At 39.2% G+C, this 23,997-nt stretch overlaps 2 protein-coding genes across 4 annotated transcripts; both read left to right on the top strand.

The window, feature by feature from the left end:
- Nucleotides 1-1,226: 1,226 nt before the first annotated feature.
- On the top strand, nucleotides 1,227-21,459 carry LOC140921989 (uncharacterized). Of its 3 annotated transcripts, XM_073372007.1 has the most exons (5): nucleotides 1,227-2,889; nucleotides 15,309-15,383; nucleotides 16,454-16,629; nucleotides 18,181-19,108; nucleotides 20,147-21,459. In XM_073372007.1, exons 3-5 carry the CDS (start codon nucleotides 16,514-16,516, stop codon nucleotides 21,278-21,280), a joined length of 2,178 nt encoding a protein of 725 aa, XP_073228108.1. In that variant the 5' UTR covers nucleotides 1,227-2,889; nucleotides 15,309-15,383; nucleotides 16,454-16,513; the 3' UTR covers nucleotides 21,281-21,459. The 3 variants fall into 3 exon arrangements, with proteins under 3 accessions (XP_073228108.1, XP_073228109.1, XP_073228110.1); XM_073372008.1 differs by lacking the exon at nucleotides 16,454-16,629; XM_073372009.1 differs by lacking the exons at nucleotides 15,309-15,383; nucleotides 16,454-16,629.
- LOC140921988 (uncharacterized) lies at nucleotides 5,244-11,273 on the top strand. The gene is made up of 4 exons (XM_073372006.1): nucleotides 5,244-5,441; nucleotides 6,448-6,604; nucleotides 7,660-8,590; nucleotides 9,495-11,273. The coding sequence occupies exons 2-4, from the start codon at nucleotides 6,477-6,479 to the stop codon at nucleotides 10,743-10,745; spliced, it is 2,310 nt and encodes a 769-aa protein (XP_073228107.1). The 5' UTR covers nucleotides 5,244-5,441; nucleotides 6,448-6,476; the 3' UTR covers nucleotides 10,746-11,273.
- Nucleotides 21,460-23,997: the final 2,538 nt, after the last annotated feature.

Below are 23,997 nucleotides of genomic sequence, written 5' to 3'. Positions count from 1 at the left end.
GAATCACAATATTATGTAGATGGAGAATGTCGCAATAAAAATTCTTTAAAAGGGAAAGGTGGAAATGACGTACAACACAAAAACTGGAAAGGAAAAATAGTAAGGATATGGATTACTCTAATTCGTCACGGCGGTTTAGGCCATGAGGTTCAAGAGTTGGTCAGAAACAGTAGTGGGTTTACATTTTTAAAATGTTAGTTTTGTGGACTGCACGTTTGTGGCCAGGAAATGGGGTATTGCCTTAAGCAGACATTGATACTAAAAGCACATGAAATTTAACCTCGCGATCAGAAGACGATGCACTAGTGTAAATGTAAATGTTATTTAACAATTAGTTCATGCGTCAGCGTGCGTATGTCGAGATAGTGAGCACGCGGGAAGTTTGGAGAGCACAATCGCGAAAGAGGCTTAAGAGTGCGAACTCTAGCCTCTCTAGCGCTCTTCAAACTTCTCAAGCGCTCAATATCTCGACATACGCACAGCTTAAGCATGAACTAATTGTTTTTGCCCCCGCAGGGATTTCGCCCAGAAGGCGAAATCCCGAGGAGGCACACTAGTAACTCGCGCGTATATTAAGGAAAGTACTTACAGCTGAAATATACTTTCCTACAGTCAATATAGAAAAAATCTCGATTTGCTTGAACAGGGGCCGCGAGGAATCGGTAGGTAATGATGACGTTTTTATTGTATGTGCCCGCAAGTACCAAATGGTTAGGATGACGTAAAACACAAAAAAATTCCGAAGGAACAGCTTACAATAGGTAGATTTTGTGACATTAATTCGATACTCTTTTGCGTTACGTGTTATCAGTGACATTCTGTGGAGCAGTTGTTATGTAGGTTATGGACCAAAAGACACTCGTTAAGCGCAGATGAAGTTATAAGGTGCGTAGAACAGTGTTTATTTTAACACTAAGTGAGTTTGCCAGACGCGAGTTCATTAGATTCACAAAACTTTGATTGGAAACCTTCAGCTGAACCTTGCCAGACAATCTTTCTCTCTCTTTGACCGGAATAAGACTCGGCCCAAAACAAGCAAGACGAGTGAATGATTCAACGGCTAGCTCACTAGCAAGAACGAAGGACTCTTACAGAAATTCGCCAACCACAGGAGCCCATAACCGACCATCAAATTCTGTGCTGACTTATTCCCTGCTCACAGATGTCCTTCCGCATAAAGTTTAAAATAAGACTAGAATGCGCGAGCGTGAATTGATCAAACGTCCTTTTAATTTCTATCCGGCAAATAAAATGAACTAAATGTAAAAAGAGAAATAGAAATAGCGAAAAACTAGACTTCTAATTAAATCTTTTCTCATGGTTTAGAATAAACTATTCTCGAAACTGAGAATTTTTTGATCAAAGCTGTGTAAATCGAACCGAAACTGTGCATGGAACCTTGCGTTTATAACCTGTATTTATCTCACCTATTGTATGGGATATGTGTGAACATCTTCATTATGAATCGGTTTATTTCAAAGAGCTACACAAAAGGCAAGAATACTATAGACAGAGCGGGGGCAGCTGTAGTGTCAACTATTACTAGTATAACATTATCGAAGCGATCTATGTAGCAGTTAACTTAAATTTTTATTATTGTAGCGCGCTCAAAGCAGTACGCGTCAATCTTACCGACTATATTTTTTTACCTCACAGTAATGTTTTTGTCTTGAAACTGAGAGAAAGTTTACTCAAGTCGCTTAAGATAACACTCAAAAAGATTGTAAAATCCATATTACGGTGCCGGAAGACTATTAATTCATCGAAAAATTATTTTTGAGAGAAATAACTTTGCAAAGAAATGATTTGCACTTGCCATAGCCCGCACAGCTCGCGCAGATGACAGCAACAAAAACACTCACCTCTTTTCGCTACTATCGGTTAACAAATTCAAACCTTTCTCTTAAATTTACGTTATAAAACACATGATTAACGCTCCATCGTGTACTGTTGAGTTATGGATGCACTTGGGAGACGTCTCGGAAGGATTGCTAACCTCACAAGAACTCGAACTATACTAGTTTATTGACGTCATCAGCGTGCTCAATGGGAATAGGAAGCACGCTTGCGCTATTGATTTTGATTAGGCGATTATTCTAACTATGTTATAACGGTAGTTAACCTGGTGATGTGATGACGTCATCAGTTAAACAACTGTAAATGCACGAGCTCAGTATGTTCAAAACATGTCCTGAGCAAAGGTGAGGGCTGTTCGAATCGTTGTTCATCAAAAAATGAAAATGGCTAAATTTCATCTCCATTTTTTGTGGAATCCAAGATGTCTATCATAGTTCGATTGTCTTTTCTTTTATAGATCACAGAACGAACGTGAAAAAATGTGCAAAACCGTGCACATACCGTAGGCAAGTGTTTTTACTCCACTTGATATCGCGGCTTATCAAACCGGGCTAATATTGACATTTTACAGACTTCCTTGTATAACAACGTAACTGCCCAGAGTGGAAACAAGCTAAATGGCGTGCTTGCTGTTTGATTTTGATTCCTCTTTGCTGACTGGAAATAGCTGAATGTAATTTAGAGAACAAAATGGAAATCAATGTTTGGCTTGATGTTCTTTCTTCCTAATTTACGTACTGAAGGACATATCGTACAGGAAAATTAGTGGCAAACGTTTTCCGGATATTTGTATCGTCATGTCCGAGTCATGCCTCAAGCTTCTTTTATTAAGGACAACTGAAACTGACTCTGAAACATCCTGAGGAAGTGTCATTGATTCCGCAACACAATTCAGTATTGTCTGTCAATGGTCGGTCATAACTTAAACACTATTTCTTCCCACATGAAATACCACACTGTCAGTCCGTGTCCCGATGCGATGCTGTGAGGACTGTTGAAGATAAATAACAAGGTTTCAAAAGGCAAACAAAGGTAGGCAAGACAAACGTTCCATTCACTTATATATTAGCAAAACTTCCATTGCCTTAAAGAAAATTTAAATTCACTCTGGGTTTAATTAGAAATTGCTGATTGTAAATAGTTAATTTTCTGTTAGATTAGTTTGAGTTACACTGGTAAGTCAATAGGGAGCTTAAGCGGGACGACAACGACCGCAACGACGACTTCAAAAAACAATAGGGACTTTAAGATCCAACGACGCGGACGACAACGAGGACGTCAAAAAAACAATAGGTTTAATTAGCAAAACAACAACTTCGCACGTGCATCACACTTTTTTGTACATTTCTTTCCCGTTTTTGCACGACTACGACGTGAAAATGCCTAATTTCGCGTTTTATGGAGGACGTAAACAACCAACGACGAAATTTTATTTTTCTTTCTGAGCTTGGATATGGTCCCTTGAAATTCAGCTTCAGGAGGGTTCGCCTACAATTTACAAAGTAAGTGGTAGGAATAATCGCTATAAAGACTGAAAGAACGCAAATTCACTTTTTAAGCGACGTTCTTGTCGCCGTCGCGTCGTTGGATCTTAAAGTCCCTAATAGCACGACTACGACGTGAAACCTCCTAATTTGCCGTTTTACGGAGGACGTGGACATACGACGACGAATTTTCCTTCCTCTTTTTGAACCTGAATAAAATCCTTAAGAATTCAACTCCAGGAAAAGTCGCCTGCATTTGACATATCGAGCGGGTCCAAATAGACGCGATTAAGTTTGAAAGAACGCAAATTTATTTTTTCATAGACGTTTTCACTGTTGTCGTCGTTGTCCTCGCTTAATGTTCCTAAATGTACATTGAAAACCTGCTTTGTGAGTAGTTGAACGCTGTGGTATTTTACTAAGGCTGGGTTTACCGTTCGCACTACACTGAATAGCTTTTGCGACGCCACGAAAATCAAACTGGATAGGTCGAGGATAGGGCTTTTGTTCACAGACAAGGCAGGTGACTTTGGTGCGATTTTTGTGACAGAGCGAAACTGCGCTACGCTAATTTCTAAAGTAAAGAGTCGCATAGATGTTCATACTGTAATTCCCTGCAAAAGTGTCTGTCCAATCACTACACAATTCTGCAGCGTTGTTCGTAAATCATTGAGCACGGTGACACGGGGGTTACTCCAGAGGGGTGTCAGTGACTCTCACAACCAAATAAGTGCCATGTTAATATACTTTATTTCTGAGTGACTTACTCTTTCACTTCACGATTCTTCAACTTCCTTAGCAATGTCTTTCCTCAAATTAACCCTCTTCTTGGTAGTTCTCTTTCTTCCTCTTTTTCTATAACTGCTTACTCCTTCTTCTAAAAGCTTACTTTTCAACAGCTCTCTATTTATTTGTTTGGTTGTCCATAATATGTTCATGTTAATAACAATGCGTAGGATACATTTACGTTCTAATTAGCATACGATTAATTCGTAACCTAAAATTTCTTTGAAAAGCTTTTCTTCAGTTCTGGAGCAGGATAACTTCTAAGGAAAACTAACTAAGTAAAGTTCAGTAAAAGAAACACACTTTTGCAAGTTACTTTAAACTTGTTTGGACCCTTTAAAGGTAAAACTCAAAGATACAAACTTCGTTAATGGTATACAAAGGACAACTCCCATATTCATAAATTTGGAAACAAGATAAATAGATGGGACAAAACTTCCTACCTTTAATTAATCAATCCCTAAAAAAGGAAAACTTTGTCAGCAAACACTAGCCTTAAAACTCAAGTTTCCTTTGTAAATTACTAAAAGTGTCCATTAAAAGATAAGTATTTTCCGAGGGACATCAAGTCAGGAGACATGATGTCCCACTCTCAAAAACCTTATTTACTCACGAACACAGGAAATGATAAAGTCTTAACTTAGTTACAGTCCTAAAGTCATGGAATGCAGAAAGAGTGATTTAGAGGTACATGGGGGTGTAGATGGGAGTTTCCTTTGGCTAGTAACCAACTAAAGAATGACGCACATGTTCTGATTCCGTGCGTGATGCAGGGAAGCACACTTTTTAATTTTATTCTTCTAAATAAAGATGTCATTAGCAAATGTGTTTTATATCTTATTTGATACTTATTAATGAACGGCTAAAATGTTCCAGGACCTAAAAAGCTTCCTACAACGATATATGTCAATATACATTTTAACTTGATCAGATAAGATTTAATTGTCGGCAATCAATCAAGATCATTTTTCATGCTTCACCTTTTTATATTTTAAATGTTGTTTATTAGTATTATGTTTGACTTATCCCGTAAAGGATACATTTGGCTAAATCGGGTTAAATATCGGTTTCGCTTTAAAAATCAATGGAAAGATATATAGGACTTCCACTAGCTTATAATATTTTTCATAAATTAGGGAGATAAGTCCCGTGACAACGGTTTCAGCGTTTTCCCAGTTCTTTCAGTGTTCTTTCCAGCGAGCACTGTTGTTTGGAGGTTTTATAACTGACCTCCTTGTGAATAGCAAGGTTTCAGAAGGCAATAAGAAGTGGGGCGACATAATATTTGTCTCAGTGCAGACAGGGATGCTAGAAGTAAGGTTTACATAGAATTTGATAATCAGTGGAACTTTTTTTAATAGCTAATTTTCATGTCATTTATACATGGTTTAATGATCTTTAATCTGAAGGGAGGCTCTTGATAAAGTAAGGACCGCCGTATTTAAATTACAACACCGTAGAAAGCCGGATTTTGTGAAATATATCTGTGGTTTGATATGGGACGAATTCTACAAAGATATTGTTTCATCTTTTCAAATGACTTTGGACTACATATTTAACATTTAAAGTACATGTTCAACAAACGCGACTAATATTGCTGCTTTTACTTCCGTCTTAAAATTGCCTAGAAGTTGAAGCTTACTTCCAGCCTGGTTATAATTTCGTTAAATTCATGACTAGAAACAGGGAGTGGCCTGGTTAGTCAATTGCAAGTGGTTTAATATTTCTTGTTTCTTAAACCAAAGGATGAATGCCGCGAGTGTAGTCTTAATGTTCTTTGTTGTTCACAAGACACTGAATTTAGTATTGCTTACAGTTTTCTCATTATTTTATTCTTGTGTCATTTTTGACTTCATGACTGGTTAACTTAAAACCAGGTTTTGTTATCAGCTCTCAGTGTATTTGAGAATTAACGTCAGATCATGTCGTATGCGTGGTCTGTAGATACAGAAATTGATCGGCGACAATTAGGACTACAACCCTGGTCAAAACATCTTGAGACATGAGGAAATTAGGTGCTAATTCGCACGCTTCTAATTAAACTCGTATTTTCCATCTTACACATGATCGGAAATGTTGTTGTAAGAGCCTATTTCTGCCGTCCCCTCCCCCCTCCCCTCTTCCCTCAGCAATGTTGATTGCGTTCAAAAAGACTTAAAGGTATAACGTGAACACTGCACCGAGGGGGAGAAGAGGGAAAGTGCGTCATTTTGACCAACTTTTGCGTTCGTGGCCCCAGCGTTTTTATCAGGGTTGTAGATATAAAGTAGTTAACATACTTGGGCTATTATTTGCTAATTTATGTAATTTACATTAAAAGATATTGGTGAATCGAGCCGACAAGCTGTCATGTCAAAAGAGGAAATAGTTAGCATCAACCTGCTGGAGGCGGCCATCGCCCAAAGAAAGTTCTTAAAGCTTGTAGATGAACATCCATGCCTGTATGTTGGCCCACATGTTCAAAACGCAGTCAGAAGGTATGACTGGAGTGTACTTTTTGAACCTTATTAAAACCGCCTGGTGAAGCGAGTTCTCCTTTTCATCTTGTCCAGCCTTAAAACCTCTCTAAATATATTTTGAAGGCTGCCATTTGAAAAAAGGGTGGTGAAATTGAAATAACGAACAAAATATGAGAGGAGGCACAGTTTTACAGAGCGACTTTCGTTACCCTGGGTACAGGCGCTCCCCTCCCCTCAGAAAAAAAAAAAAAAGGGTCTCTCTCCCCGGGGGCAGGCTACAGAGGCTAGGAATTTGATAAATATTAAAGACCAAATTCAGGGGTACCCAACGAGAATATAGTTCAAAGCACTTAAACATAGCATTGTTCAACGTATTTTAGTATTTAAACCGTAGATATAGGCATATTTTTATCCCCTAGTCTAGTGATGTGAAAATTATAAGGATCAAAACTTACCTTTTCGAAAATTTCAGCCAGAAAACTGAAGGCTCCCGAAAATTCTGAGTGACCTTTTCAGTGTAAAAATCCGTTCAAAATGGGCAATAATACCATTTTTCAGAAGTTCGAAAATCCTAGGAGAGGCAGACAAGCAAGACATTTACAACAACTGTTCGGAAAAATCTGGATCTTAAATCGTCTTCCGAACAGATATTTTCCAAGAATTGTCGTTGGGTGCCCTTGCAAATTCATATTTGGGACTAGAGAGGAGAGACTCCATCTTCCTACGTAATTTCTGGCTGCAAGCTATGGCAAAGAACCTAAACATAGACGAAGTAAAAATAATTCTTAGTAAGTGCACGTGACTTGAAAACAAAGCGAAAGGCAAGGATATGATTGCAGACTACATTGCACTGGTATGGATGGGGCTTCATGGGTCGTAAGGACTGCATCTTGGATCAGCCATCTGGAATAAATTTTTTTTAAAGTGGGATTAACTGAATGTATACATGTTAAATCAACTATATTTAAATTCAGGGCACCACCCCTTCTCTTATCACCTGCCTTGATAGGGTTATTATTTTTCTTTTTTTTTCAAGTAGTTTTTTACATGGGATGTTTCTATTTTGGGTTTAGATATGAAGTCTTCTGGCTTCCACTAATCGCTGAGTTCCCAGATGCAACAGTTGCTGCTCCGCTTGACATTGCTTGGGTTTGGCACGTGCATATGCTTTCACCTCTTGCTTATGAAAGGGATTGCAACGAGATTGTCTCAACATTGGTGGACCATAAAATCCTTGTAGGAGAAGAGCGTGAAGCTGGACTTCAAAAGGCGAAGCTCCTATGGCACCAACTGTACGGCAATGAGCCCTTTGAAGTTGACCTGTCAGCCCCTGCCAGTATCGTACCTCACGTGTCAAGAATCCAATATGATATCGTGGCTGGATGCAGTCGCCAGAGAGTCTTTTACTATCAGGTTTCCTTACCTCATTATGGGGACAGGAAGTTTCTTAAAGAAGCTGTTGAAAGATACAAACAGCATCTGCGGTTCGCTCAAAGTCATCCAGGTACGTTCCTGGTCCCATGTTTTGACTCCGATCTCATATGGCATGCGCACCAAGCTCATCCGCTGGCTTACAGAACTGACAGTATAAAGTTCCTGGGGAAAGTTCTTGGTCACGATGATTCTGTTAACGATCGCCAGCCAGGCTCGAAACGTTCGACATCCGCGCAAACAACAAAGCAGCTGTGGTCAGCTGCTAACATGGAATATGAAAGAAATGGAAGCTTGTATCGAGGTGAACCTCCATTAACCATTGAAGAACGTGGTAAGCCCGTCGATTACTCTTCGATGTTGATAAATGAGTACTCAATAGATGTTCTGGAGATAGAGATTGGAATTTCTCAATCCAATTGGTATGAACTGAGAGTTGATGTAAGTAAAAAAGACAGTGGAAACGTCTTCATCGTGAAGAAATTTAAAGGACCTGCTGCCCATCTTTTTCATCCTCCTCCTGATCGTCCTTCAACGTTCGTATGCCGAAAAGAAACCAACAATTTCTTTCAGGTATGATGGCATTCTAAACTTCTAAAGGTCTTAGTTGATCCACAAATCAATCAATCAATCAATCAGTCATCGTTTATTTTTTATATTTTCCCTCAAAGTTTCTTTACAGGAGATATATTACTCCATAAAACATGAGTAGAAATATATGAAATGACTCACGTAGACGGTGAATGAACGAGTGACCAAAGCGTTTGAAAAAACCCTGAAAAAATTCAGCAAATCGAGCCCTGACCCATGCGATTGACTGGACGCTGAGTTCTGTCCTATCCATTAAGCTGATCAAGCTAACGAGAGACCTAATCTATTTGTCTAATCACAAACTTATGATTGAAATAGGTCGATAGCAGGTCGATCATGTGCCCATGTGGAATCCGGAATCTTGGAAATTGTTGCTTGTGGAATCCGGAAAACGGCTGTGGGAATCAAAAATCCCACTAATAATTAGAATCAGGAATCCTAGGCCTTGGAATCCGGAATACACGTGTGGGAATCAAAAATCCCAGTAACAATTAGAATCCAGAATCCGGGGCCTTGGAATCTGGAATACACCTGTAGGAATCCAGAATCCCACTAACAATTGGAATCCGGAATCCAAGTTCCACTGAAAAAGATCTGGAATCCAGCAATTTGATTCCGGAATCCACGGCGGGAAATCCAGAATCTGAGACTGTCTTCGATTCTCTTATATGGGGCGAATTGTGTGAATCAAACCAAGTTGAAAATGAGACCCATTTCCTGTTTCAGTGTTAGAAATGCTCTGCACAGTGGCAGAGTAGCCTAAGTAGCTGCTACTGTGTTACGCTGATATTCTTGATTGGTTTTTGGTCAATTTGGGCAAATGTAACTTGTCTTTGAACAGAATCTTGTTAAATAACTCAGAAATGTGTACTTGTTTACGGCACAGGTTGAAATGTACCGGAAACGTCGACTTGGGTGCTGTTTTGTGGGAATGGCTGAGGAATCAGACCAACGTTGCCTTTTGAAATTGGAGCCGTTCATACGGAGAAGTCTTGAGGCTCCACAGGTCATAACACAGAGGGAGTATTTTTCAAGTGAAAACTATGTTAAAATTACTGCTGTTGTCCATCCGCCTTCGCCTAAAGAATATCGGTTTAGAATCAAACCGGAGGAAGGTCTAAGGGAAATGAGTGACGCTGCAACCATTTTAAGCACTCCAATGTTATCTGTCTTCAAGACCTTATCTTTTACGCCATCGGTAGAATGCCAGCTGCAGAAGGTATTTGACTTCCATGATCGCCTGGCTTTTTCGTGTCGAGTAATGCACAAGGGGGGGATGGGACAAGGAAATCACCCAATGTCTGTAGTAGTCATCAACAATGCTGGAGATATTGTAAGTACAGCACATCTTCTCCAAAGGAGTACTCTTCCAAGCTGGAAGCAAGTCATGAATGACCGGAAAGGATGTTGTACCCTAGAGGATAACGAAAGAGCTATGTTGATTAGAGGAAGTAAAGATTGGGGGATCTGTATCGGTAGGTGGGAAAATCAATGTGCCATAAAATTCTTTTCTCTTTTTGAGAAACAAGAATGGAAATCTGTTTCATCTAACCTAAAAGAATTTTCGATAGAGCTCGGCAATAAAATGTTCTTTCGTGTGGACCTTAGGAATGGTATCATTGTTATTCCTCCAGATGTTTCTTACGTACCAGAAACAATTGCACTTGGGTTTGCTATTGCAATCCTTTATGTCCTTTGTCAGCCAATTTCAAACGAAACACTTTATTATGACCCAAGTTGTCGTTGTAGCCGTTACCCTACATTCACACATCCCCACATTCCGGGAAACTTGAGGTTTGCAGCGGCAGTCGGTTACGACGCCGACAAGTTAAGGAATCACATTATAAGAACCACTTGTGCAAGATGTTTGGAATCCCGCAGGAGGGAAACGGAAAGGAAAAGGGAAATGGAAAGGAAAAGGAAAATGGAAAGGGAGAGGAAAAGGGAAATGGAAAGGGAAAGGAAAACTTATTCTAGAACAATAGTTTCTAATTCATTATTTAGTTTCGGTGTTTGGTTTGATGACGGTGGGTGTGATGGCGGTGGGTGTGATGACGGTGGGTGTGATGGCGGTGGGTGTGATGGCGGTGGGTGTGATGGCGGTGGGTGTGGTGGCGGTGGATGTGGTGGTTGCTAAAACGTTCACGGAAATGGTCAAAATAGTGGGTAACGATGATGATAACACTGCTGGTGTTGTATTGCGATGATTATGATCGATGGTGATGACGATGAGGATAATGCAGCCTAAATGGGATCATGGTAGGAACTTAGGCTAGCAACTGAAGGTGATAAAATGGACAAACATAGAAACATTGATGAAAACTTTACAAAGCTACTCTTGCATGGAAATTAATGTCGTTAAAGTCCGTTTTAATATGAGGTATTCTTCGAGAACATTAAGTAATGAGAAGTTTATTAACCACAGCTTGCAACTTTTCAACACAAATTGCTTGTTCTTTCCAGGTTATGAGTGGAAACATTTTATGATTAGGCAAAAAATATTTGAAATTCCGCCATTTTTTCAAACCCGGCCAGGGGATCTGGGCAAAAACGTTCACGCATGCTCATTAAGTTTTTCCGCCCTGAAGGCTGGCGCCGCATTTCTGCGTTTACTAATTTACAGAAACTGGAAACTGTTTAATAATAAAAATTATTAACAAAGTTTTTTTTACAGATTACCTATGTCATATAAGGTGGCTTTCAATACGGCACTGCATAAAAGGCTAAAAACTACAGTATTAAAAATTACAAGATTTAAAATAGGTGAACTAAAAAAACGTCACACTCAGCTAACGTATTGAGATTTAAAATCTTTAAGTAATGAGATTTTAAAAGCATTTTAATTAAGGTAGACATCTCATGTCTTCAGGAAGGGAATTCCAGTCTGTCAATACACTATTAAAGATCTGAGTAGAGTCCAGTTCGTGTTTGATCTAATAAATCTAATACTTTCCTTGGAGCGGCTGTTAAGGCTATGATACTCTGAGCCTCGAGTAATCATATTGTTTCTTTCACTGTCATTAGTAAAATTATGCATAAAGAACATCGTTGCATTAATCTTCTGTTTGATAGATTTATTCATTTCAGATCTAGAAGTGCTTGAGTTGAAGAAGAATGCGTCGCTCGATCCAGAACTAGCTTGGCTGCTTTATTCTGAAGAACTTGGATAGAATCCATTAAAACTATGTTATTTTTGTAAACCCATAAGATACTTGCATATTCAAGAATAGGAATGACCATTGTTGACACATAGATCCTTCTTGCATAAACTGGGAGAAGATGCTTGATTCGTTTTAAGACACCTAGTCTCTTTGCTATTTTACTTTGTAGTTGTTCAATATGGTCATGCCAAGTAAGATGCCGGTCTATGATCACTCCAAGATACTTGAATTTGGTAACGTTCTCTAATTATACAAAGGTAGCGTCCATACCCCCGTGCGTCTTTGTTAGTATTTCCTTTGTCCCTTTCATCTTATTCTGTAATTCTGATTCCGTTACTGACCTTTTTTTTTCCGCCTAAACAATGCACCCTTCGACAGCCCTAGAGATGAATTAAATAAACAACTAACTACTGAATTTTCCTGCGTATTAATTTGTTAAAAATGTCCCGAGGAAAAAACAAAAATGGCATTTCCGCCGAGACCATAAATTTAAGAATTTTCTGCGGGAGCATGATCCCCGACTCTCCATTTTGGTGCTAAAACTTTTCTTCCCCGCGTGCGTACACCTTCAAAATCTTGCACTAGGCCCTTGGTTTTATACCTCTTACAAAATTAAAGATCATTTGAGTTACAGAACTTAGCAGTTTTGTAAAGCGTAGTATTGCACGTTATTGATCAGTTAAGAAGTAATGGCTGACGTTGTGACAGATCGGTATTTAATGTCCAAGCAAAGTTCCAAATCTTATTTCCCTTTTCGCGTGCAGATATTCTTGACTGTGAAATAAAGCTTCGTTGAAAAACAAACTGCTCAAAAGGTCTTTTGATGATCCAAGAGACTTTGTGTTTCGTGTTCATTAAGGCAGTCGTAATGCAGTAAATAATTTAGCTGACAAAAACAGGGTTCGTCAAAACAACACGATCTTCTTCCATTTGATTCAGTTTCAATACTCCATATACATTGTACGTGAGGTTCCATGTTACATGTCATAGCAATAGCGGAAATGTTTTTGGTACAAAACAGCACCAGGAATCAAAGTAAACCAAAACAGTCTCACGGGCACTGTCACGGTTCGTTGTGAAATCATCACGGCAGGCTCACCACAAAATAATCAGCGCCAACACCATGAATGCAACAATTATAGCAGCCTCGAGGACGGCAGAAGATGGAGAATTTCCTCGCTTTTCCTTTAGTTTTCGAATCATATTTTCGGCGAGTTAAGCAGGATTAAAAGACAACTTGTTGCGAATCACGCTATTGTATTAATAAAACAAAACACCCTGTTTGCATTAAATATGAAACACCTGTTACAACTTGTCGCATTTAAAATTCTTATGTATTATTGAGATTGCCATGGAAAGGTTTGCGCATGCGTTTCTTCTCCTAATGAGGAACCGAATAAAGAACCCCACGGGTTATGGGCTCCTGTTCCTAGTCAATCTCTTCCCCCTAGTTCCCACTTATTTTCCTCCGCTTCCCCTAGTTCTAGTTCCTTCGTACTACCAGAAAATGGTGCCAAAGTAAATAAGCGTTTCAAAAACTGCTCTCAGTTTCTAATACTTGAAGTGTTTAGATAGCAAAATTCCTCGAAAAAAGTCACTTTTTTAACCTAAATGACAGCCTTCTCGGCCGTCATGTAAATGTTGCGTCACGCAAAAGCGTAGAAATTCAAGCGTACTCTATTACAAAACCAAGAACCCTTTTGAAGCGAAAATTTGTTTGAAAATTGTCTTTCAGCTACTCTAATACAACATGAAAGTAAAATCTCAGTAGGATCGATAGTTTTGTAGCTTGAGTTTTAGTGACGTCATGTGAAAGCCAACAATTAGGTTAAAACCGCGTGAAATGGTGATTTTTTTTGTGCTTGCAATGAAAAATAACACATAAATAAGCACTTTGCTTTATGTTAGCCACAAGATTATTGTTGAAAAAAATTGAAAAAACATGTACTTTCACTCAAAAATGGCTTGACCACCTCCTACTTATGACGTCACATCTCGTAACCATAGAAACTAACTATCACTGAACTTGGCTCAAAATGCGCGCTGGGGATGAACGAACAGCTACTGAAAACATCAGGTGCTGATGTTTTATCCTTTAGGAGAAAACTCAGAAAAACCTAAAGGGGGTGGCATCCACCCCCCTTTAGGTTTCAAACTACCGTCTCATACGTCCGAGGGTGAAGGAAGAGAAATCATAATTGTTTCTTTAGCTTAATTGCTTGTACTAAGTAACCGGTCCTTCTTCCAGCACTAGGCTTTTTTCTTTTTCAAAAAAATGGTTTGTGTCATTGGCTCTCATAATAAGCTCCATGTACAATAAGCGTTCAACTTATCATCTCTTACCCTCTAGACAAATATAACTCACCTTGATTGATAGTCATTAATGTTGCTTTCCTATGTGGTCACAAACGTTTATTAGAAATTACAAGGAAGGTTTTTCAAATTGCCACAGCATTGTTTATCGCAAATTGCGACTGACAATTTTTGTTAATAAATTAGAACAAATTATTACAAATTACAACAGATAAAACAAATTACCGCGAAAGCATTACAAAGTTCCAAAGCTCACTGAGGAGCGCAGATTATAACAACCGCCATCCGGGCTTTCCTCGAATGCCACATCAATAATCTATCAAAGCAGTTTATAGTAGTTGCCTCTAACGTGTTCATGAATAAAGCTTGAATGGGGACCATCGATAAATATGTCCAATTAGGTACAACTGAGTAGTGTTATTCAGCTATTATTTTCTTTTATGGGACTTCGATGCTGATCGAAGGTGATTCTTGGTATCAAAGATATAAAAGCTAGCAAATATCTGCCCTTACCATATTGTTAATAATGTCTAGGGGTGCAAACTTAAGGTGTGACGTCAAAAATTATAAATGAGCGAGTTCAAAACATTTTCTGAGCAATGGTATGCTAAGGGTTGTAAATTTTTTTTCTACAAAAAATGCGGGAAAGTTTTTCTATACTATACTTTTCCTTTTTTTTCCCTCATTTTTCATTTTTGTGGAATCCAAGATCGTTAACAGAATTCAATTGTTTCTGCTATTAAAGATCACGGAAAGAACTTGAAAAAAATATGCAAAACCGTGCACATACCGTAGGGCAGTGATTTTACTCCGCTTGACTAAAAAAACTATAAAACCGAGCTAATATTGATATTATACAGACTTCCTTGTTTAAAAATATAACTGCCCGGAGGGGAAACGTACAAACTAAATGGTGTGTTTGCTGTTTGATTTTGATTCCTCTATGCTGACTGGAAATAGCCGAATTCTAGCCAAATTAATAAAAATGCAAAATCAATAGAATGTCGGCTTGAGATGAAACCTTTAAAAAGCATTGTCAACATTTGCACCGTCATGCCACAACCTTCTTTGATTAATGACAACTGAAACACTGACTCTAAAACATGCTGAGCTAGGGTGATTGGTTCCGCAGCACAACTCAGTATTGTTTGTAAATGGTTAGTCATACGTTTAACACTTTATTGTTCAGTTTCCATCATTTATAATACTACACTGTCATGTGTTAGTAAGTCTGTGTCCCGAAGCGATGCTGTTAGGACTGTTTGAAGATAGTTAAGAAGATTCAAAAGGCAAATAAGAAGGTAACGCATGACAAAAGTTTGATTCATTAATATATTTTTAAGACTTCTGCATTTCGTAGAGGCTAATATTAGCGTTGATCGTCTTGAGTTCGCGCCTAAAAAGTAGAATCTTTTCACGTGTTTATGAATGAACCTCAAGAGATCGGGATTATCAGAAAATTGTCCAATTGAAGACCTCAATGCTGATTGATATTTTTTTCAGTGACGTTGAATCTAGGTATTGATTGAGCAAACGATTTTTAAAACACTACAAATGAAAAAGCCCAATAATACCGGCTTTCCGTGTTTGCGAATGCTAGTTACGCTAGGGCATTCACTGGGGTTTCTGGACATGGATTATTTAAGATAATTTTTCAAACCAATTCGACTTTTATTTGTTGTGAATGTCTTGCTTTTAGCATTTCTTCCGTGCCTAACAAACATTCATTTTTAGCAACATTTAATGACAGTCGGTTAATATTGATAGGAGATGTGACGTCACAAGTAACGCGAATTTAAACGGTTTTTCGAACCGAACGACAAACGCAGAATTAGAGTTGAAATTTAACTGACACTACGTTAACTTTGTGAAATCTAAGATCGCGACCGTTACGATTGTCTTCACCATCAGAAATCACTGAAAAGAAGTGAAAGTACTGAAAACGTGTTCAAAAACCACAAACCACGGGCCATTGCTCTTACTCCACATAATATTGGGGCTTAAAATGGGCTAATAGACTGGCATATTCAGGCACTGAGTCTCAGTTCATACTTAGTAATTCTGTCGTCCCGAACTCACTGGTTGAAATTGGGTTTCAACGGTAGCACAAAAGAAGCATAAATCAATAATTAGTTTCTCTTATTAGTAATTCAATTTTTCCCTCTTTATCACGTGCTTCTTTCTGATTTTTCGGTTACAATTAGTAGGTTATTAAATTATTCGTTTTACAATAATTAGATGATTGGAATTCATCAATAGCTATTATAAATTGTTGTCCATTTATGGCCTCTATTATTTCATGTATTTTTTTCAGCCTCTCTTTGAGTCTTGAAATCCCTCTGATACCTCCGCGCTTTCGTTATGATTGCAGGTGTATCACTTGTGACACAATCTAATTGATGTTAATGGTGGTGAATCGAGACAAACTGCCATGTCTGACAGCATCGACCTATTGAAGGCAGCCATTGCCCATATAGAGTTTTTAATGAGGGTAGACAAGTATCCGTGTTTGTATGGTGGCCCGCACGCTCAAAACGCACTCAGGAGGTATGAACGGAATGAAGTGATTGTTTAACACTGCATGAGACTGGTGGAAGCCAAGTTTCTATTTTGATCGTTTGTCTTAAAAACCTACCGAGATTGACTTTTTTTCTCTATTGGGCCAATACATGTATTTAGGTGTGACAATTACTTTTTTATATAACCAAGAGGGGAAGTTAGCATGTTTCAATTAAAACCGTCCCATAACAGTCATGTTGTAAATTGCAAAATACCGTGCTTGACAGAGGTGTCGGGCTACGAGCAGATGGAGTACTATACAGACCTCTCCTCGCAGGTCTCATATTCTTGTCTCATTCATGGGTTACCAATGTTAGTATGTGTAATCAATCGCGGATTTTTGATATATTTATCCTGAGTTTTATTGTATCGATCGACAACTCCACGCACTAAAACGTTTAGAGCTTAAATTTCGCTGCAGTTTAGAATTTTCAGAACTTTTTGGCAAAATACCTGTTAGAGGCCTTCTCGTTGTGCTCCTTTAAATGCCCTGGCGTCTTCATTAATAAAATTTTAAAGCTCCGTGCAAACGTACGCAGCAACTCCCAACATTGTTGGCCCAACAATTTTTGGAGGTTTTGCGCCGTCCGTTTGCACGGAGCTAAGCGTTTGACCGATTTCAAACTTTGCGTAACAACTATAAACAACGTGCAACAACATGTAACAGGGTGTGCAAACGGGCGCAACATGTAACATCCAACAATCTTGGGAGTTATTGGCCAACAATGTTACGTCCATTTGCAAGGTGGGCTTAAAACTTCGTCGTTATCTTGGCACTGGGACGTATGGAAGACTGCCATAATAATTTTGTAATTTCACATGTGATATTATATTTAACGCTGAAAACATTTCGCGCCAAAGTTAAGGCGTAATACGTTACCCAGGCATGATATTAATAGGCGGTGCTTGCTTCAAGATCATTCATGTTGATTTTTATCCTCATTATTTGACGTCAACAAGTAATGTTATGACAATTTCTTATGCAGGTCTTACAGTACCCTTTGAATTCTACTGTCATAGATTTTAAAATTTTCATAGTTCATGGAACATGATGACGTCAAATGACGTAAGTAGTTTATCATGACCTGCGATGATTGCCGTCTGGGATAAGGCACCTTGGATTTGCCACAATAGGCAAAATGCTTCAATGAGTCTCTGGGTCAGGAGACTGGGTAACCACTCCCTATATATTTAACGTTAAATAATATTTCGTTAATTTATTTTCATTTCATTTATTTTGCCATAAATCACATAAAATACATTATTTTGCAATTATAGTCTGACAACATATCAATTGATGTTATACATATATTACTTTAATTAATGTTACAAATATTCAAAATGTCAATTAATGCCAAGGAAGCCTGTGGAAGCTGTGGGTTGATGAACTATAGCTTCCCAAGAATACTGGGGGAAAAACCTGTGAACTGAATTCAGGGTACTTAATAGAAAAAGATTTTTTTGAAGAGAAAGAAAATAAATTACCAGATCTTATCTTGTCTTACCTTCTAACACGGGTGTTTTTACTTTGGTGTTTAGATATGAATTATTCTGGCTTCCACTAGTTGCTCAGTCCCCAAATGTACCAGCTGCCGCTCCACTTGACATTGCTTGGGTTTGGCACGTGCACATGCTTTCACCCCTCAGCTATGAAAGAGATTGCAACGAAATTGTTTCTACGTTCGTGGACCATAAAGTTCTTGTAGGAATTAGGCAAATTTGGGCGCGTGAACACTGGAGGCGCTTGTGGAGCGAATTGTACGACACTGAGCCTTTTGATGTTGACCTGAGTGCTCCTGCCAGTAACGTGCCACATGTGTCAAGAATCCAATATGATATCGTAAGTGCATGCAGGCGACAAAGGGTCTTTTATTACCAGGTTTCCCTACCCCATTACGGTGACAAGAAGTTTTTAACGAAAGCTCTTGAACGATACAAACAGCACCTAAAGTTCGTCCAACAGCATCCCAATAAGTTCTTGGTACCATGTTTTGACTCTGATCTCATTTGGCATGCGCACCAAGCCCATCCGCTGGCCTACAGGACAGACACAATAAAGCTTCTGGGAAAGGTCCTTAACCACGATGATTCAGCGAACGACCGACAGGCAGGCTCAAAACGTTCAACATCCGCGCAAACAACAGAACAGCTGTGGTCAGCTGCTAACATGGAGTACGAGAGAAGAGGAACCATGTTTCGAGGTGAACCTCCATTAAGTATTGGAGAGAACGATGAGCCCGTCGATTATTCTTCGATGCGGGTGAATGAATACACCGTAGATGTTATCAAGATAGAGATTGGAATTTCCGCATCCAAGTGCTACAAAGTGAAAATTGATGTAAAGGAAAATATCGATGGAAAGGCCATCGAGAAAAGATTTAAAGGACCCGCCACTGAGATTTATAAGCCCTCTGGTGTTCCTCTATCAAAGTTCGTCTTCAGAACAGAAATCAACAATTTTTTTCAGGTAAGATAGCTTTCTAGAATAACACAGACGTTCAGTGTTCATTTTCAGTGAGTTTTCAAGATTTTTGCTGCTTCATCTTCTAAACACATTTTCATCTTTTAATAAAGCCGTCCGCCACTTTAGCTTTTTATAGCTATACTATGTAGACGTTAGTATTTATATTGCAAACTAGTTTAGTTTTTCTTTTTACTTTTAGTTACCTTTTCTTCTCTCTGCTTATAAGCATGTATCTTGCTAGAGGTTTAGTCAAGTTCATCAGCCCGAGAAACAATTACTACTACTACCACCACCACCACCATTACCACCATCACCATCACCGCCAAGATCATCACTACCACCATTACTAGCAACATCATCAACACAACTACCATCACAATCACCACCTCTCACCCGTTTGAAAGACTATTACTGCTACTCACTATCACCACTAACACCACCACCATCAACACCAACACCGCCACCATCACCACCACCACCACTACCACCACCACCACCACCACTACCACCACTACCACCATCATCAACACCACTACGATTTCAACCACCATCACATGTAGCACTACTACAAGTACATCATGTTCACTAAAAGCTGCATTCCTCATAACCAATCACAACCGAAAAAGTTTAGATGTGTATTATTAGAAAGATTATGATGGTGCATTTCTTCCTGGATGTTTGATTGTTTTATTTACGTTAGTATGTAAAGTTGACACTTCAAGGGAAACAGTAACCTTCTAGACCGCGCTGACCTGGACACTAGTTCTACAACTTTTCATCCTATGATATAGTTTTATATTATTTGGTTAAAAAAGTGTGAATCGCGTATCTTGTAATATGCAAATCGCCTAAAAATGGCATCTAATGTGCTAAGCCTCAGCTGACTGTGTCCTTTTAAGGAAAGTTGCCATCTAACATATTGCTAATTGGTGATATATTTTTTGATGCATTACTGTTAAATTTGGGCAAATTGAACTTCTATTTTAATCTAATCTCATCGATCTTCGAATAACTCAGAAATTTGCACTTTATTTACGGCAGATTGAAATTTCCCAGAAATGTCCATCTTGTCAATGCCTTCAGGGGCAGAATGCGGAAGGCTTACGTTTCCCTTTCCCATTGGAAATGTTCCTCCAGAGACGCCTGGAAGCTCCACAGACAGTAACACACAGGGAAGATTTCTCACGTGATATCTTTGTTAAAATTACTGCCGTTACCCATCCGCCGTTACCTAAGGGATATTGGTTCAATGTGAAACCGAAAGAAGCATTCCGCCACGTCAGTGACGCCGCAACCATTTTAAGCACCCCTATGTTATCTATCTTCCAGTCCTTATCTGTTTCGCCGTCGGAAAACTGCGAAATGGCACTGCAGGAGGTATTTGACAGCCATGATCGCCTGGCTTTTTCGTGTCGAGTAATGCACTGGGGGATAAGACGAGGATTTCATCCCATGGCATGTGTAGAGGTCATCAACAATGCTGGAGATGTTGTTAGTACAGCACATCTTCTCCAAGGGAATACTCTTCCAAGTACGGAGCAAGTGAGTGACCGGAAAGGATGTTGTACCCTAGAGGACAACGAAAGAGCTATGTTGATTCGAGGAAGTAGAGATTGGGGGATCTGTATCGGCACATGGAAGGAAAATGATCCCTGGAACAAATTACACATTAAGCTTTTTTCTCTTACTGAGACACAAGGATGGATATCTGTTAGTCCTGACTGGAAAGAGACATTTTTGGTACAGCTAAGCAAGAAAATAAGCTTAAATGTGGACCTTAGAGAAGGTACGATTAAAATTCGTCCAGATGTTGCTCACGTACCAGAGTCAATTGCACTTGGGTTTGCAATTGCTATTCTTTACCTCCTTTGTCAGCCCTTTCCAGTCAGAACATTAGAGGATGACCCAAATTGTCGTTGTCCAGAAAACCTTAACAGAATACGCAATGAAAAGTTGAAGTTTGCTGAGGCAGTCGGTTACAGCGCCGATATGTTTAGACCGTACATTAGAAGCGGGACATGTCAAAGATGCAGGCAATCCAGGATTGTATCCAAAAGGTTTCATTCTAGAAGTGTTTCTTATTCCAGCAATTCTTGGCATTTTAGTAGTGGTGGAGGGAGAGGTGGTGGATTCGGCGGTGGTGGATGTGGTGGCGGGGGTTGTGGAGGTTGCTAAAAGGATCACGAAATTGGTGAAAAGCATGGTAACGATCATGATGTTCACTGACGTTTTATTGCAATGATAATGATCAGATGTCGAGGTTATTAATGATAGCGATAATGCAACCTCATTGGGATCATTGCAGAACTTAAATCGATATCACAAACAAGACTCGAAACCTAGGAGATATAATGGACAAATGAGGAGGTGATTAATTTTATACGAAACAGGATTTCTTCTCCAAAAGTTTTTCATTTCCTACTTTATCGGCGGTCGAGTATTCTTCAGGATATTTACTTTTTATATGGTATTCGACGATGATTGATAACACATGTATAAATTCACGAAAATCAATTCGAGGAAAGTTACCTCATTGTCAGAAAGCAAAAACGTGATAAACATGGCGCGCCATTTCAATCATCGCTGAAAACAAACCGCATGCTCATCACAAGACTTATTTGCATACAATGAAATTTTAACACCCGACCAGTTTATAGCCACGCCATCGAAGATTCCACTGAAGTATTCAGTTGCTCCAAAGTAACCAGCGCTTTCAAGCAAAAGAATTAGTGTACCGATGCGTTCTGGAAAAGCTCGACATCTTTCGCATCAATTATTCTTAAGCCTTCTTCACAAAGTAAAGCATGGCGCTGTGACACTTCGCGATTCTTATTCCCAGTTTCCACGGTCTCCGCTAGGAACGCTTGGGACCATGAGTCCCTTTTGGCACGCACATGAGAAAAAAAAGAAAAAGGAAGAAAAAAGAAACACTTGCCTTTTTAGAGTATCGCAGCTAAAGCAAGCGAGACTAAACATTTTTCGCAGGTACAATGAGACAAGGTTTAACGATTCCGAAATTCTGCAGCAATTTTTGTAATGGAATCGAAGCGAAGAATGTTGGGACATGCAGTGCATCGTGGGAAGGATACAACCCATAAGACTTTGCAGACCATGTGTGATGCATTTGCGTGGCCCCAAAAATGCTGGAAGAGCAGTGCAAACGGATCCAGCATTGTTGCGCTACGCTTCGGTAACAAGCAACAATGTCCAACAGGGCGTGTAAAAGGAGGCAAAATGTAACAACTAACAATGTCAAGAGTTGTGGGCCAACAACGTTGTGTCCGTTTGCACTGGGCTTAAGATTGAATTTTAAATTAATGTAAAGCACATTGGGATTAAGATAACCATATACCACGTAAAAGTAACATAATGGTAGTATATTACGATTATTGTTAATGTTCTATTATTTTTATATTACAGTTAAGGGGATTGTTGTTGCTTACCCTCTTGGACTTGGTTTGTCTCTTCCTTTGAAGAGGGGGCCAAACTTGGGTCTTTGGACAACAAAGCGATGTTCTACCTCATTGGGGCCATTTATACGAGAAAAAATAAGTCACGTCTTACATAAGACGCGTCTTAAATAAGACACGATCTTTCCGTGTAAACGGCACATCTCGTCTAAAATAAGACGCGACTTAGCTAAGACGCGGCTTATTTTAGAAGAGCCCTTAACACCTCTTCTTAGATAAGACGCGTCTTTTTAGTTAAGACGAGAAAAACTTCGTATAAAATGACCTTCGCTTCTTACATAAGACGCGAACGCATAGTACGCATGCGTTAATTTTTGGCGCGCTATATTGGATTGCCGTTGCCGTGGGCAACATTTACATGAAAACGAGTCCAGAACAGAAATAAGACGCGAACCATTTATACGAACTGTTCTCGTCTTAGATAAGACATGCTCGTATAAATGGTACAGTTCGCGTCTTATTTAAGACGAGCCTTATGTAAGACGCGTCTTATTTTTCCTCGTATAAATGGCCCTATTGTTTGATTAATCTACTACTTCCGTAAGATGTCAGGGTATATCTGCCAGACCCAAGTTGTTCAAAGGGTGGATAGCGCTACTCACATTCTGAACAACTGAGACCATATAGTTTGGCTACAATAATAGGGAATGAACATTCTATTATCTATGTTGTTCTTGACAACCACGTTCGGCCAGTTGGCCGTTTTAGGAAAATGATCATACGATTTCTTTTCATTCATTCATCATCATCCTCGTCATCGTCATTTTAGATGATGATGATGATGTTGATGATGATGATGATGACGATGGTAACTATGGCAATGGTGATCAAAGAGATGATGCTGGTAAGGACAACCAGGAGAGAACAGGCAACGACTTTGGAAATGTGTGCTTTTCTTTGGAGGGGGTGAGGGGGATAGTCAGTCTATTCTTAGTTAGTCTATTCTGTATCATACCACTTAGGGCACTAAAGTCACGTTTCATTTAGCTTTTATCCATAGAAACGTCAACGCTACTCTTTACATTAGGATGCCGTTAAAATAAATTGTAGACATTTATCAGTTATCCCTTGTGTCCCTAAGGGATACTCCTGGGAATTCTTGCTGGGGGTGTGTGCCGCCTGGTTCTTCAAATCCTGACACTATTTCAGACCAAAATGTGTGCAAGTTATTTTCCTCACAACTTTTCAGACCTGAACTCTAAAATCCATACCCGTTTTCAGGCCAAAAAGGCCCAAAAAACCCTACCCTTTGAGGCGGCACATACCTATATGGCTTATATAAGACATATATATATATATAGCTATTTCGAGAAAGGTTGTCGGATAAAGTGCACGCGACAACCCCGAAAGGTATTGTGGGTGGTTTTGAGTGCACTGTTTTTCAAAGAAATTTGAAAGAATGGCAGGGGAGGCCATGGACGT

This window comes from Porites lutea, chromosome 12 (genome assembly GCF_958299795.1).
Source record: "Porites lutea chromosome 12, jaPorLute2.1, whole genome shotgun sequence".
NCBI lineage: Eukaryota > Metazoa > Cnidaria > Anthozoa > Scleractinia > Poritidae > Porites > Porites lutea.
The sequence above is the reverse complement of the archived record's forward strand: the minus strand, read 5'-3'. Positions and strand labels throughout refer to the sequence as shown.

Bases quoted from the DNA above. Each gene is read 5' to 3' on its own strand.
- LOC140921988 (XM_073372006.1), top strand. From the start codon at position 6,477: ATGTCAAAAGAGGAAATAGTTAGCATCAACCTGCTGGAGGCGGCCATC. The intron at 6,605-7,659 runs GTATGACTGGAG...TTTTGGGTTTAG, and splicing joins GTTCAAAACGCAGTCAGAAG to ATATGAAGTCTTCTGGCTTC. The intron at 8,591-9,494 runs GTATGATGGCAT...TTTACGGCACAG, and splicing joins AAACCAACAATTTCTTTCAG to GTTGAAATGTACCGGAAACG.
- LOC140921989 (XM_073372007.1), top strand. From the start codon at position 16,514: ATGTCTGACAGCATCGACCTATTGAAGGCAGCCATTGCCCATATAGAG. The intron at 16,630-18,180 runs GTATGAACGGAA...TTTGGTGTTTAG, and splicing joins GCTCAAAACGCACTCAGGAG to ATATGAATTATTCTGGCTTC. The intron at 19,109-20,146 runs GTAAGATAGCTT...TATTTACGGCAG, and splicing joins AAATCAACAATTTTTTTCAG to ATTGAAATTTCCCAGAAATG.